Source organism: Oncorhynchus nerka, unplaced genomic scaffold (assembly GCF_034236695.1).
Source record: "Oncorhynchus nerka isolate Pitt River unplaced genomic scaffold, Oner_Uvic_2.0 unplaced_scaffold_1422, whole genome shotgun sequence".
Taxonomy (NCBI): Eukaryota; Metazoa; Chordata; class Actinopteri; order Salmoniformes; family Salmonidae; genus Oncorhynchus; species Oncorhynchus nerka.
Genome location: NW_027039892.1, coordinates 15,581 through 31,134, shown reverse-complemented (window position 1 = coordinate 31,134; position 15,554 = coordinate 15,581). Strand labels below are relative to the sequence as shown.

At 45.5% G+C, this 15,554-nt stretch overlaps 1 protein-coding gene across 1 annotated transcript in view; it reads right to left on the bottom strand.

The window, feature by feature from the left end:
- LOC115125401 (PDZ and LIM domain protein 7-like) overlaps positions 1-8,631 on the bottom strand; it is a 37,785-nt gene extending 29,154 nt beyond the window's left edge. The window contains exons 1-2 of the mRNA XM_065015452.1: positions 8,526-8,631; positions 2,346-2,530 (exon numbers count right to left, since the gene is read on the bottom strand). Of these exons, the coding sequence (XP_064871524.1) occupies positions 2,346-2,464 (119 nt within the window). The 5' untranslated portion in view covers positions 2,465-2,530; positions 8,526-8,631. The remainder of the gene's footprint in view (positions 1-2,345; positions 2,531-8,525) is intronic.
- Positions 8,632-15,554: the final 6,923 nt, after the last annotated feature.

The window sequence follows — 15,554 nt, the reverse complement described above, 5'->3', positions numbered from 1 at the left end:
CTCCACCCCATCTGGAACAGTAACACCTGGTCAGACCACCCTGGGTAGTTTAAGGCCCCCCTCCCATCTGGAACAGTAACACCTGGTCAGACCACCCTGGGTAGTTTAAGCCCCCCTCCCCATCTGGAACAGTAACACCTGGTCAGACCACCCTGGGTAGTTTAAGGCCCCCCACCCATCTGGAACAATAACACCTGGTCAGACCACCCTGGGTAGTTTAAGGCCCCCCGTACTTTATAAGTAGGGCACGACCTTTGACCAGAGCTATATACTGAGTGTACAAAACATTAAGGACACCTTCCTAATATAGAGTTGCAAACCCACCCGCCTCTTTTGCCCTCAGAACAGTCTCAATGGGATACTGGCAAAGAGAATGTTCTCTCTCTCTCTAGCCAATAAGACAAAGAGAATGTTCTCTCTCTAGCCAATAAGACAAAGAGAATGTTCTCTCTCTCTCTAGCCAATAAGACAAAGAGAATGTTCTCTCTCTCTCTAGCCAATAAGACAAAGAGAATGTTCTCTCTCTAGCCAATAAGACAAAGAGAATGTTCTCTCTCTCTCTAGCCAATAAGACAAAGAGAATGTTCTCTCTCTCTAGCCAATAAGACAAAGAGAATGTTCTCTCTCTCTAGCCAATAAGACAAAGAGAATGTTCTCTCTCTCTCTAGCCAATAAGACAAAGAGAATGTTCTCTCTCTAGCCAATAAGACAAAGGGAATGTTCTCTCTCTCTCTCTAGCCAATAAGACAAAGGGAATGTTCTCTCTCTCTCTCTAGCCAATAAGACAAATAGAATGTTCTCTCTCTCTAGCCAATAAGACAGAGAATGTCCTCTCTCTAGCCAATAAGACAAAGGGAATGTTCTCTCTCTCTCTCTAGCCAATAAGACAAAGGGAATGTTCTCTCTCTCTCTCTAGCCAATAAGACAAATAGAATGTTCTCTCTCTCTCTCTAGTCAATAAGACAAAGAGAATGTTCTCTCTCTAGCCAATAAGACAAAGGGAATGTTCTCTCTCTAGCCAATAAGACAAAGAGAATGTTCTCTCTCTCTCTCTAGCCAATAAGACAAATAGAATGTTCTCTCTCTCTCTCTAGTCAATAAGACAAAGAGAATGTTCTCTCTCTAGCCAATAAGACAAAGGGAATGTTCTCTCTCTAGCCAATAAGACAAAGGGAATGTTCTCTCTCTAGCCAATAAGACAAAGATAATTTTCTCTCTCTAGCCAATAAGACAAAGAGAATGTTCTCTCTCTAGCCAATAAGACAAAGAGAATGTTCTCTCTCTAGCCAATAAGACAAAGAGAATGTTCTCTCTCTAGCCAATAAGACAAAGAGAATGTTCTCTCTCTAGCCAATAAGACAAAGAGAATGTTCTCTCTCTAGCCAATAAGACAAAGAGAATGTTCTCTCTCTAGCCAATAAGACAAAGAGAATGTTCTCTCTCTAGCCAATAAGACAAAGAGAATGTTCTCTCTCTAGCCAATAAGACATAGTTGAAGCATTCGGCTGATAGAAGTCCATTTTATTTCCTGTATTCTACTCAACAGTCTGGTCCCAACAGACCAGGACAAGACATCTTCTGATTAGATCCTCAAATCATACGACAACTTAACCTTCCCTCTTAAAATGTGCAGTCAGCAATTTCTACTCCCCAGAGAGTTACCTGAGAGAGTTACCTGAATGACTTGTTTAACTCAAATCCCGTGAAAACATTTGGTCTGTCCTCTCTCTCAGAGGAGTCGTCGTGTTTGGTCTGTCCTCTCTCTCAGAGGAGGAGTCGTGTTTGGTCTGTCCTCTCTCTCAGAGGAGGAGTCGTGTTTGGTCTGTCCTCTCTCTCAGAGGAGTCGTCGTGTTTGGTCTGTCCTCTCTCTCTCTCAGAGGAGGAGTCGTGTTTGGTCTGTCCTCTCTCTCAGAGGAGGAGTCGTGTTTGGTCTGTCCTCTCTCTCAGAGGAGGAGTCGTGTTTGGTCTGTCCCCTCTCTCAGAGGAGGAGTCGTGTTTGGTCTGTCCTCTCTCTCTCAGAGGAGGAGTCGTGTTTGGTCTGTCCTCTCTCTCAGAGGAGGAGTCGTGTTTGGTCTGTCCTCTCTCTCAGAGGAGGAGTCGTGTTTGGTCTGTCCTCTCTCAGAGGAGGAGTCGTGTTTGGTCTGTCCCCTCTCTCAGAGGAGGAGTCGTGTTTGGTCTGTCCCCTCTCTCAGAGGAGGAGTCGTGTTTGGTCTGTCCCCTCTCTCAGAGGAGGAGTCGTGTTTGGTCTGTCCTCTCTCTCAGAGGAGGAGTCGTGTTTGGTCTGTCCCCTCTCTCAGAGGAGGAGTCGTGTTTGCATGTTTGGTTGTGTTTGTTTGTGTACCTACCCGTTGTGTGGCTGTAGCATGCTGGCGGGGGGCGCTGAGGCCGGGGTGTTTACTTTAGGGGCGTATGTCACTGGTTTAATGACCGTGTTACCGCCGCCCGGCGTGAATGGTCGCGCCATCTTGTTGATAGCGGTGCTGGGGGCGAAGGAGTATTTGGGCTGAACCGAGGCGGGGGCGAGTGAATCCTACAGGGTGTGAGAGAGGGGGGGAGACAGGGGAGACAGGGGGGAAAAAACCCACAGCAAATAACATGCAGTTAAGACAAACACACATGCATTTGTGCATTAATTGTGCGGTCCCTAGCTAAGCATACGTGTGTACTATACTACACACACACACACACACACACACACACACACACACACACACACACACACACACACACACACACAGAGACACACACACACACACACACACACACACCCATATCTGCTGCTTGGAAACCAGCTCGGTTGAGGAGGAGGAGGTATGTCGTTAAGAGAGGTTAGCCTAAACAGGGCTCATTACATCATAATTACAGTCTGTGTTGCAAGAACGAGGCCTTGCCAAGGCCAGCTCCGTCTCTCTCTCCGTGGAGGGAGGAGAGAGCTCAACACATCCAACTGGGACACTTCCCAACTACTTCTTACCCATTGACTACCCATAGTAGTGCACTACTTCTGACTCATTGACTACCTATAGTAGTGCACTACTTCTGACTCATCGACTACCCATAGTAGTGCACTACTTCTGACCCATCGACTACCCATAGTAGTGCACTACTTCTGACCCATCGACTACCCATAGTAGTGCACTACTTCTGACCCATCGACTACCCATAGATGTGCACTACTTCTGACCCATCGACTACCCAGAGTAGTGCACTACTTCTGACCCATCGACTACCCATAGTAGTGCACTACTTCTGACCCATCGACTACCCAGAGTAGTGCACTACTTCTGACCCATCGACTACCCAGAGTAGTGCACTACTTCTGACCCATCGACTACCCAGAGTAGTGCACTACTTCTGACCCATCGACTACCCAGAGTAGTGCACTACTTCTGACCCATCGACTACCCATAGTAGGGCACTACTTCTGACCCATCGACTACCCAGAGTAGTGCACTACTTCTGACCCATCGACTACCCAGAGTAGTGCACTACTTCTGACCCATCGACTACCCATAGTAGTGCACTACTTCTGACTTATCGACTACCCATAGTAGTGCACTACTTCTGACTCATCGACTACCCATAGTAGTGCACTTCCTCTGTCTCTGTTAGCTTGGCTAGGATCTTCCTCTGTCAGCTTGGCTAGGATCTTCCTCTGTCTCTGTTAGCTTGGCTAGGATCTTCCTCTGTCTCTGTTAGCTTGGCTAGGATCTTCCTCTGTCAGCTTGGCTAGGATCTTCCTCTGTCAGCTTGACTAGGATCTTCATCTGTCTCTGTCAGCTTGGCTAGGATCTTCCTCGGTCTCTGTCAGCTTGGCTAGGATCTTCCTCTGTCTCTGTTAGCTTGGCTAGGATCTTCCTCTGTCTCTGTCAGCTTGGCTAGGATCTTCCTCTGTCAGCTTGGCTAGGATCTTCCTCTGTCTCTGTTAGCTTGGCTAGGATCTTCCTCTGTCTCTGTTAGCTTGGCTAGGATCTTCCTCTGTCTCTGTTAGCTTGGCTAGGATCTTCCTCTGTCTCTGTCAGCTTGGCTAGGATCTTCCTCTGTCAGCTTGGCTAGGATCTTCCTCTGTCTCTGTTAGCTTGGCTAGGATCTTCCTCTGTTAGCTTGGCTAGGATCTTCCTCTGTCTCTGTTAGCTTGGCTAGGATCTTCCTCTGTTAGCTTGGCTAGGATCTTCATCTGTCTCTGTTAGCTTGGCTAGGATCTTCCTCTGTTAGCTTGGCTAGGATCTTCCTCTGTCTCTGTTAGCTTGGCTAGGATCTTCATCTGTCTCTGTCAGCTTGGCTAGGATCTTCCTCTGTCTCTGTTAGCTTGGCTAGGATCTTCCTCTGTCAGCTTGGCTAGGATCTTCCTCTGTCTCTGTCAGCTTGGCTAGGATCTTCCTCTGTCAGCTTGGCTAGGATCTTCATCTGTCTCTGTCAGCTTGGCTAGGATCTTCATCTGTTAGCTTGGCTAGGATCTTCCTCTGTCAGCTTGGCTAGGATCTTCCTCTGTTAGCTTGGCTAGGATCTTCCTCTGTCTCTGTTAGCTTGGCTAGGATCTTCCTCTGTCTCTGTTAGCTTGGCTAGGATCTTCCTCTGTCTCTGTTAGCTTGGCTAGGATCTTCCTCTGTCTCTGTCAGCTTGGCTAGGATCTTCCTCTGTCAGCTTGGCTAGGATCTTCCTCTGTCTCTGTCAGCTTGGCTAGGATCTTCCTCTGTTAGCTTGGCTAGGATCTTCCTCTGTCTCTGTTAGCTTGGCTAGGATCTTCCTCTGTTAGCTTGGCTAGGATCTTCCTCTGTCTCTGTCAGCTTGGCTAGGATCTTCCTCTGTTAGCTTGGCTAGGATCTTCCTCTGTCTCTGTCAGCTTGGCTAGGATCTTCATCTGTCTCTGTCAGCTTGGCTAGGATCTTCCTCGGTCTCTGTCAGCTTGGCTAGGATCTTCCTCTGTCTCTGTCAGCTTGGCTAGGATCTTCCTCTGTCAGCTTGGCTAGGATCTTCCTCTGTCAGCTTGGCTAGGATCTTCCTCTGTCTCTGTCAGCTTGGCTAGGATCTTCCTCTGTCAGCTTGGCTAGGATCTTCCTCTGTCTCTGTTAGCTTGGCTAGGATCTTCCTCTGTCTCTGTCAGCTTGGCTAGGATCTTCCTCTGTCTCTGTCAGCTTGGCTAGGATCTTCCTCTGTCTCTGTTAGCTTGGCTAGGATCTTCCTCTGTCTCTGTCAGCTTGGCTAGGATCTTCCTCTGTCTCTGTTAGCTTGGCTAGGATCTTCCTCTGTCTCTGTCAGCTTGGCTAGGATCTTCCTCTGTCAGCTTGGCTAGGATCTTCCTCTGTCAGCTTGGCTAGGATCTTACTCTGTCAGCTTGGCTAGGATCTTCCTCTGTCAGCTTGGCTAGGATCTTCCTCTGTCAGCTTGGCTAGGATCTTCCTCTGTCTCTGTCAGCTTGGCTAGGATCTTCCTCTGTCTCTGTCAGCTTGGCTAGGATCTTCCTCTGTCAGCTTGGCTAGGATCTTCCTCTGTCTCTGTTAGCTTGGCTAGGATCTTCCTCTGTCAGCTTGGCTAGGATCTGTCTCTGTCAGCTTGGCTAGGATCTTCCTCTGTCAGCTTGGCTAGGATCTTCCTCTGTCAGCTTGGCTAGGATCTTCCTCTGTCTCTGTTAGCTTGGCTAGGATCTTCCTCTGTCAGCTTGGCTAGGATCTTTCTCTGTCTCTGTCAGCTTGGCTAGGATCTTCCTCTGTCTCTGTCAGCTTGGCTAGGATCTTCCTCTGTCTCTGTCAGCTTGGCTAGGATCTTCCTCTGTCTCTGTCAGCTTGGCTAGGATCTTCCTCTGTCTCTGTCAGCTTGGCTAGGATCTTCCTCTGTCTCTGTCAGCTTGGCTAGGATCTTCATCTGTCTCTGTCAGCTTGGCTAGGATCTTCATCTGTCTCTGTTAGCTTGGCTAGGATCTTCCTCTGTCTCTGTTAGCTTGGCTAGGATCTTCATCTGTCTCTGTCAGCTTGGCTAGGATCTTCCTCTGTCAGCTTGGCTATGACACTTAACACACTTAAATAGATTCCAAAATGTTCACTGAACGTTTTGAGTTGTACAGCGTTTTTTTTCAGCTGGGATGTCTCATTCGTGTCAGAGAGACTAGGACAGCCACGTTTACTTGTATGGTCCTCAATTCAAATAATACAGGCATTTATATACTAGGGCTCGAACTATGAACTTTGCACGATAATGAATAAATTGGGTCGAAATGAAAGTTTATGTTGCCTTTTGACATATTCTTGAGTCTGGGATTGTGCAAAGCTCTTTAGGGCCACACACACATCTGTTTAACTAATACTATAATCATTTCATTCAACACATCAAACTCCTGTCTGATGCTTATGCAATGTGTGCTACGAGCCAGCAGACAGCCTGATGGGGGATTAAATCACTATGATGGAGTTAATTTAACTGTGAGGTGGTGGAGGAGGTGGTGGAGGAGGTGGTAGGAGGAGGAGGAGGAGATGGTAGGAGGAGGAGATGGTGGAGGAGGAGATGGTGGAGGAGGAGGCGGTAGGAGGAGGAGATGGTAGGAGGAGGAGGAGGAGATGGTAGAAGGAGGAGGCGGTAGGAGGAGATGGTAGGAGGAGGGAGCGGTAGAAGGAGGTAGGAGGAGAGCGGTAGGAGGAGGGAAGTGGTAGGAGATGGTGGAGGAGGAAGAGGAGGAGGCGGTAGGAGGGAGGAAGTGGTAGGAGATGGTGGAGGAAGAGGAGCGGTAGGAGGAGGAAGTGGTAGGAGATGGTCGAGGAGGAAGAGGAGGCGGTGGGAGGGACGAGGTGGTGGTAGGAGGAGGAGGGGAGATGGTGGAGGAGGAGGAGGAGGTAGGAGGAGGTGGTGGTGGGAGGAGGAGGTAGGAGGAGGAGGTGGTGGTAGGAGGAGGAGGATGTGGTGGTAGGAGGAGGAGGAGGAGATGGTGGTAGGAAGAGGCGGTAGGAGGAGGAAGTGGTAGGAGATGGTGGAGGAGGAAGAGGAGGCGGTAGGAGGAGGAGGAGGAGGTAGGAGGAGGAGGAGGTAGGAGGAGGAGGTAGGAGGAGGTAGGAGGAGGTGGTAGGAGGAGGAGGAGGAGGTAGGAGGAGGAGGTGGTGGTAGGAGGAGGAGGAGGTGGTGGGAGGAGGAGGAGGTGGTGGTAGGAGGAGGAAGAGATGGTGGTATGTTGTTAAGGGAGGCCATTAGAAGACAAACAAAGTGATTCCCTCTCATCCGACACCACAATGCAATAAACAGCCTGAAGGGGGCGACTATCTAAGTACTGTCATAGACAGGACTGTTTCTTTACTGCCTAGTGAAGACCAGACAGGACTGTTTCTTTACTGCCTAGTGAAGACCAGACAGGACTGTTTCTTTACTGCCTAGTGAAGACCAGACAGGACTGTTTCTTTACTGCCTAGTGAAGACCAGACAGGACTGTTTCTTTACTGCCTAGTGAAGACCAGACAGGACTGTTTCTTTACTGCCTAGTGAAGACCAGACAGGACTGTTTCTTTACTACCTAGTGAAGACCAGACAGGACTGTTTCTTTACTGCCTAGTGAAGACCAGACAGGACTGTTTCTTTACTGCCTAGTGAAGACCAGACAGGACTGTTTCTTTACTGCCTAGTGAAGACCAGACAGGACTGTTTCTTTACTGCCTAGTGAAGACCAGACAGGACTGTTTCTTTACTGCCTAGTGAAGACCAGACAGGACTGTTTCTTTACTGCCTAGTGAAGACAGGGATCTGTTGATTCACATTGCAGAAGCATCACAGTGTTTCAGGAGGTGTGAGGTTAAGACAACACAGACATGAAACCCTTTTCCATGTGTAGATTACTAATTTTGGCCCGAGCCCTGATAGATTAGTGCACTATACAGGGAATAAGGGTGGTGTTTGGGATTCAGGCCTGATAGAGTAGTGCACTATACAGGGAATAGGGTGGTGTTTGGGATTCAGGCCAGATAGAGTAGTGCACTATACAGGGAATAAGCGTGGTGTTTGGGATTCAGGCCTGATAGAGTAGTGCACTATACAGGGAATAGGGTGGTGTTTGGGATTCAGGCCAGATAGAGTAGTGCACTATACAGGGAATAGGGTGGTGTTTGGGATTCAGGCCTGATAGAGTAGTGCACTATACAGGGAATAGGGTGGTGTTTGGGATTCAGGCCAGATAGAGTAGTGCACTATACAGGGAATAGGGTGGTGTTTGGGATTCAGGCCTGATAGAGTAGTGCACTATACAGGGAATAAGGGTGGTGTTTGGGATGCAGGCCTGATAGAGTAGTGCACTATACAGGGAATAAGGGTGGTGTTTGGGATGCAGGCCTGATAGAGTAGTGCACTATACAGGGAATAAGTGTGGTGTTTGGGATGCAGGCCTGATAGAGTAGTGCACTATACAGGGAATAAGGGTGGTGTTTGGGATGCAGGCCAGATAGAGTAGTGCACTATACAGGGAATAAGGGTGGTGTTTGGGATGCATCCCAGATAGAGTAGTGCACTATACAGGGAATAAGGGTGGTGTTTGGGATGTAGCTAGACACTCTTACCTTCTGATCGCCAACCACATGGAAAGCTCTGAAAGAAAAGATGGGAAAAGAAGTGTTAGAAAGTCACAGTAGTAGATCCTATAAAACCTTCATTTATACTGAACAAAAAATATATAAAACCGCAACATTTAAAGTGTTGGTCGCAGGTTTCATGAGCTGAAATAAAATAACACAGAAATGTTCCATATGCCCAAAAAACAGCTTATTTCTTTCAAATGTTGTGAACAAATTGTTTTACCATCCCTGTTAGTGAGCATTTCTCCTTTGCCAAGAGAATCCATCCACCTCACCAGATGTGGCATATCAAGAAGCTGATTAAATAGCATGATCATTACACAGGTGCACCTTGTGCCGAGGGACAAGAAAAGGCCACTCTAAAATGTCCCGTTTTGTCAGACAGGTGGAAAGCCAGTATGAGGGTCAGCGCTTCAGGCTAGAATGAAAGGCGGCCGGGAGAGAAAACATATGTATGAGTTCCAAAACTACATACTCAAAACCCATGAAGAAGAATTACTCACTCAAGGAGGCAGAGATGCACCAAATAACGCTGAGTTAATCCATGTTCAACAGAATACAACCAGTGAAAGTCGGGCTAATAAAATAAAATAAAATCAAACAGCAATACATTTCTGCCTTATGCCTTCATCAGTGCAAACAAATTAACACGACACGTAATTAAAACAGCCGCTGTGCGCAACAGGTACAAGAGGATAGTTAGAGACTGACCTTGTGTGTTGTCTACAGGCACCAGCAGTCCACCCCCCCTCCCTCCTCGCTCTCTGAGCTTTTAAACCCACTCAACTATTTCATATCCATTGCTTCTGATATTGCTACGTAGCCCAGACTGTTGTGAATTGTCCATGTTTATTAATCATCTTCTATAATATTCAGGTAATCTCGATTGAGTGCCTGTAGACAACACTACAAGAAAAATAAAGGTCAGCGTGTGGTGTATAGTTTATACAGTATATACCAGACAGTCAGTGTGTGGTGTATAGTCTGTACAGTATATACCAGACAGTCAGTGTGGTGTATAGTCTGTACAGTATATACCAGACAGTCAGTGTGGTGTATAGTCTGTACAGTATATACCAGACAGTCAGTGTGGTGTATAGTCTGTACCAGACAGTCAGTGTGTGGTGTATAGTCTGTACAGTATATACCAGACAGTCAGTGTGGTGTATAGTCTGTACAGTATATACCAGACAGTCAGTGTGGTGTATAGTCTGTACAGTATATACCAGACAGTCAGTGTGGTGTATAGTCTGTACAGTATATACCAGACAGTCAGTGTGGTGTATAGTCTGTACAGTATATACCAGACAGTCAGTGTGGTGTATAGTCTGTACAGTATATACCAGACAGTCAGTGTGTGGTGTATAGTCTGTACAGTATATACCAGACAGTCAGTGTGTGGTGTATAGTCTGTACAGTATATACCAGACAGTCAGTGTGGTGTATAGTCTGTACAGTATATACCAGACAGTCAGTGTGGTGTATAGTCTGTACAGTATATACCAGACAGTCAGTGTGGTGTATAGTCTGTACAGTATATACCAGACAGTAAGTGTGTGGTGTATAGTCTGTATATACCAGACAGTCAGTGTGGTGTATAGTCTGTACAGTATATACCAGACAGTCAGTGTGGTGTATAGTCTGTACAGTATGTACCAGACAGTCAGTGTGGTGTATAGTCTGTACAGTATATACCAGACAGTCAGTGTGGTGTATAGTCTGTACAGTATATACCAGACAGTCAGTGTGGTGTATAGTCTGTACAGTATATACCAGACAGTCAGTGTGTGGTGTATAGTCTGTACAGTATATACCAGACAGTCAGTGTGGTGTATAGTCTGTACAGTATATACCAGACAGTCAGTGTGTGGTGTATAGTCTGTACGGTATATACCAGACAGTCAGTGTGGTGTATAGTATGTACAGTATATACCAGACAGTCAGTGTGGTGTATAGTATGTACCAGACAGTCAGTGTGGTGTATAGTCTGTACAGTATATACCAGACAGTCAGTGTGGTGTATAGTCTGTACAGTATATACCAGACAGTCAGTGTGGTGTATAGTCTGTACCAGACAGTCAGTGTGGTGTATAGTCTGTACAGTATATACCAGACAGTAAGTGTGTGGTGTATAGTCTGTACAGTATATACCAGACAGTCAGTGTGGTGTATAGTCTGTACAGTATATACCAGACAGTCAGTGTGGTGTATAGTCTGTACAGTATATACCAGACAGTCAGTGTGTGGTGTATAGTCTGTACACTATATACCAGACAGTCAGTGTGGTGTATAGTCTGTACAGTATGTACCAGACAGTCAGTGTGTGGTGTATAGTCTGTACACTATATACCAGACAGTCAGTGTGTGGTGTATAGTCTGTACAGTATATACCAGACAGTCAGTGTGGTGTATAGTCTGTACAGTATATACCAGACAGTCAGTGTGGTGTATAGTCCAGACGGTCAGTGTGTGGTGTATAGTATGTACCAGACAGTCAGTGTGTGGTGTATAGTCTGTACACTATATACCAGACAGTCAGTGTGTGGTGTATAGTCTGTACAGTATATACCAGACAGTCAGTGTGGTGTATAGTCTGTACAGTATATACCAGACAGTCAGTGTGGTGTATAGTCTGTACAGTATATACCAGACAGTCAGTGTGTGGTAGTATAGTCAGTGTGTATAGTCTGTACACTATGTACCAGACAGTATGTACCAGACAGTCAGTGTGGTGTATAGTCTGTACAGTATATACCAGACAGTCAGTGTGGTGTATAGTAGTACCTAGACAGTCAGTGTGGTGTATAGTCTGTACAGTATATACCAGACAGTCAGTGTGGTGTATAGTCTGTACAGTATATACCAGACAGTCAGTGTGGTGTATAGTATGTACAGTATATACCAGACAGTCAGTGTGGTGTATAGTCTGTACACTATATACCAGACAGTCAGTGTGGTGTATAGTATGTACCAGACAGTCAGTGTGGTGTATAGTCTGTACAGTATATACCAGACAGTCAGTGTGGTGTATAGTCTGTCCAGACACAGTGTGGTGTATAGTCTGTACCAGACAGTCAGTGTGGTGTATAGTCTGTACCAGACAGACAGTCAGTGTGGTGTATAGTCTGTACAGTATATACCAGACAGTCAGTGTGTGGTGTACAGTCCAGACAGTAGTGTGGTGTATAGTATGTACCAGACAGTCAGTGTGGTGTATAGTCTGTACAGTATATACCAGACAGTCAGTGTGTGGTGTATAGTCTGTACAGTATATACCAGACAGTCAGTGTGTGGTGTATAGTCTGTACAGTATATACCAGACAGTCAGTGTGGTGTATAGTCTGTACAGTATATACCAGACAGTCAGTGTGGTGTATAGTCTGTACCAGACAGTCAGTGTGGTGTATAGTCTGTACAGTATATACCAGACAGTCAGTGTGGTGTATAGTCTGTACAGTATATACCACAGTATATACCAGACAGTCAGTGTGTGGTGTATAGTCTGTACAGTATATACCAGACAGTCAGTGTGGTGTATAGTATATACCAGACAGTCAGTGTGGTGTATAGTCTGTACAGTATATACCAGACAGTCAGTGTGGTGTATAGTCTGTACAGTATATACCAGACAGTCAGTGTGGTGTATAGTCTGTACAGTATATACCAGACAGTCAGTGTGTGGTGTATAGTATGTACCAGACAGTCAGTGTGTGGTGTATAGTATGTACCAGACAGTCAGTGTGGTGTATAGTCTGTACAGTATATACCAGACAGTCAGTGTGTGGTGTATAGTCTGTACAGTATATACCAGACAGTCAGTGTGGTGTATAGTCTGTACAGTATATACCAGACAGTCAGTGTGGTGTATAGTCTGTACAGTATATACCAGACAGTCAGTGTGGTGTATAGTCTGTACAGTATATACCAGACAGTCAGTGTGTGGTGTATAGTCTGTACAGTATATACCAGACAGTCAGTGTGGTGTATAGTATGTACAGTATGTACCAGACAGTCAGTGTGGTGTATAGTCTGTACAGTATATACCAGACAGTCAGTGTGGTGTATAGTCTGTACAGTATATACCAGACAGTCAGTGTGTGGTGTATAGTCTGTACAGTATATACCAGACAGTCAGTGTGTGGTGTATAGTCTGTACAGTATATACCAGACAGTCAGTGTGGTGTATAGTCTGTACAGTATATACCAGACAGTCAGTGTGTGGTGTATAGTCTGTACACTATATACCAGACAGTCAGTGTGTGGTGTATAGTCTGTACAGTATATACCAGACAGTCAGTGTGTGGTGTATAGTCTGTACAGTATATACCAGACAGTCAGTGTGGTGTATAGTCTGTACCAGACAGTCAGTGTGGTGTACCAGACAGTCAGTGTGGTGTATAGTCTGTACAGTATATACCAGACAGTCAGTGTGTGGTGTATAGTCTGTACAGTATATACCAGACAGTCAGTGTGTGGTGTATAGTCTGTACAGTATATACCAGACAGTCAGTGTGTGGTGTATAGTCTGTACAGTATATACCAGACAGTCAGTGTGTGGTGTATAGTCTGTACAGTATATACCAGACAGTCAGTGTGGTGTATAGTATAGTGTGGTGTACTGCAGTATATACCAGACAGTCAGTGTGTGGTGTATAGTCTGTACACTATATACCAGACAGTCAGTGTGGTGTATAGTCTGTACAGTATGTACCAGACAGTCAGTGTGTGTGTATAGTCTGTACAGTATATACCAGACAGTCAGTGTGGTGTATAGTCTGTATATACCAGTATATAGTCCAGACGGTCAGTGTGTGGTGTATAGTCTGTACAGTATGTACCAGACAGTCAGTGTGGTGTATAGTCTGTACAGTATATACCAGACAGTCAGTGTGGTGTATAGTCTGTACAGTATATACCAGACAGTCAGTGTGGTGTATAGTCTGTACCCAGACAGTCAGTGTGGTGTATAGTCTGTACCAGACAGTATATAGTCTGTACCAGTATATACCAGACAGTCAGTGTGGTGTATAGTCTGTACAGTATATCACCAGACAGTCAGTGTGGTGTATAGTCTGTACAGTATATACCCAGACAGTCAGTGTGGTGTATAGTCTGTACAGTATAGACCAGACAGTCAGATGTGGTGTATAGTCTGTACAGTATAGACCAGACAGTCAGTGTGGTGTATAGTCTGTACAGTACCAGACAGTAGTGTGGTGTATAGTCTGTACCAGACAGTCAGTGTGGTGTATAGTCTGTACAGTATATACCAGACAGTCAGTGTGTGGTGTATAGTCTGTACACTATATACCAGACAGTCAGTGTGGTGTATAGTCTGTACAGTATGTACCAGACAGTCAGTGTGTGGTGTATAGTCTGTACAGTATATGAACAGTCAGTGTGTGGTGTATAGTCTGTACAGTATATACCAGACAGTCAGTGTGGTGTATAGTCTGTACAGTATATACCAGACAGTCAGTGTGGTGTATAGTCTGTACAGTATGTACCAGACAGTCAGTGTGTGGTGTATAGTCTGTACACTATATACCAGACAGTCAGTGTGTGGTGTATAGTCTGTACAGTATATACCAGACAGTCAGTGTGGTGTATAGTCTGTACAGTATATACCAGACAGTCAGTGTGGTGTATAGTCTGTACAGTATATACCAGACAGTCAGTGTGGTGTATAGTATGTACAGTATATACCAGACAGTCAGTGTGGTGTATAGTCTGTACACTATATACCAGACAGTCAGTGTGGTGTATAGTATGTACCAGACAGTCAGTGTGGTGTATAGTATGTACAGTATGTACCAGACAGTCAGTGTGGTGTATAGTCTGTACACTATATACCAGACAGTCAGTGTGGTGTATAGTCTGTACAGTATATACCAGACAGTCAGTGTGGTGTATAGTCTGTACAGTATATACCAGACAGTCAGTGTGGTGTATAGTCTGTACAGTATAGACCAGACAGTCAGTGTGGTGTATAGTCTGTACAGTATATACCAGAACAGTCAGTGTGTGTGTATAGTCTGTACCAGAACAGTCAGTGTGGTGTATAGTCTGTACAGTATATACCAGACAGTCAGTGTGGTGGTCTGTACCAGACAGTCAGTCTGTACACTATATACCAGACAGTCAGTGTGGTGTATAGTCTGTACAGTATATACCAGACAGTCAGTGTGGTGTATAGTCTGTACCAGACAGTCAGTGTGGTGTATAGTCTGTACAGTATATACCAGACAGTCAGTGTGTGGTGTATAGTCTGTACAGTATATACCAGACAGTCAGTGTGGTGTATAGTCTGTACAGTATATACCAGACAGTCAGTGTGGTGTATAGTCTGTACAGTATATACCAGACAGTCAGTGTGTGGTGTATAGTCTGTACAGTATATACCAGACAGTCAGTGTGTGGTGTATAGTCTGTACAGTATATACCAGACAGTCAGTGTGGTGTATAGTCTGTACAGTATATACCAGACAGTCAGTGTGGTGTATAGTCTGTACAGTATATACCAGACAGTCAGTGTGGTGTATAGTCTGTACAGTATATACCAGACAGTCAGTGTGGTGTATAGTCTGTACAGTATATACCAGACAGTCAGTGTGGTGTATAGTCTGTACAGTATGTACCAGACAGTCAGTGTGGTGTATAGTCTGTACAGTATATACCAGACAGTCAGTGTGGTGTATAGTCTGTACAGTATATACCAGACAGTCAGTGTGGTGTATAGTATGTACCAGACAGTCAGTGTGGTGTATAGTCTGTACAGTATATACCAGACAGTCAGTGTGTGGTGTACAGTCTGTACAGTATATACCAGACAGTCAGTGTGTGGTGTATAGTCTGTACACTATATACCAGACAGTCAGTGTGTGGTGTATAGTCTGTACAGTATATACCAGACAGTCAGTGTGGTGTATAGTCTGTACAGTATATACCAGACAGTCAGTGTGGTGTATAGTCTGTACAGTATATACCAGACAGTCAGTGTGGTGTATAGTCTGT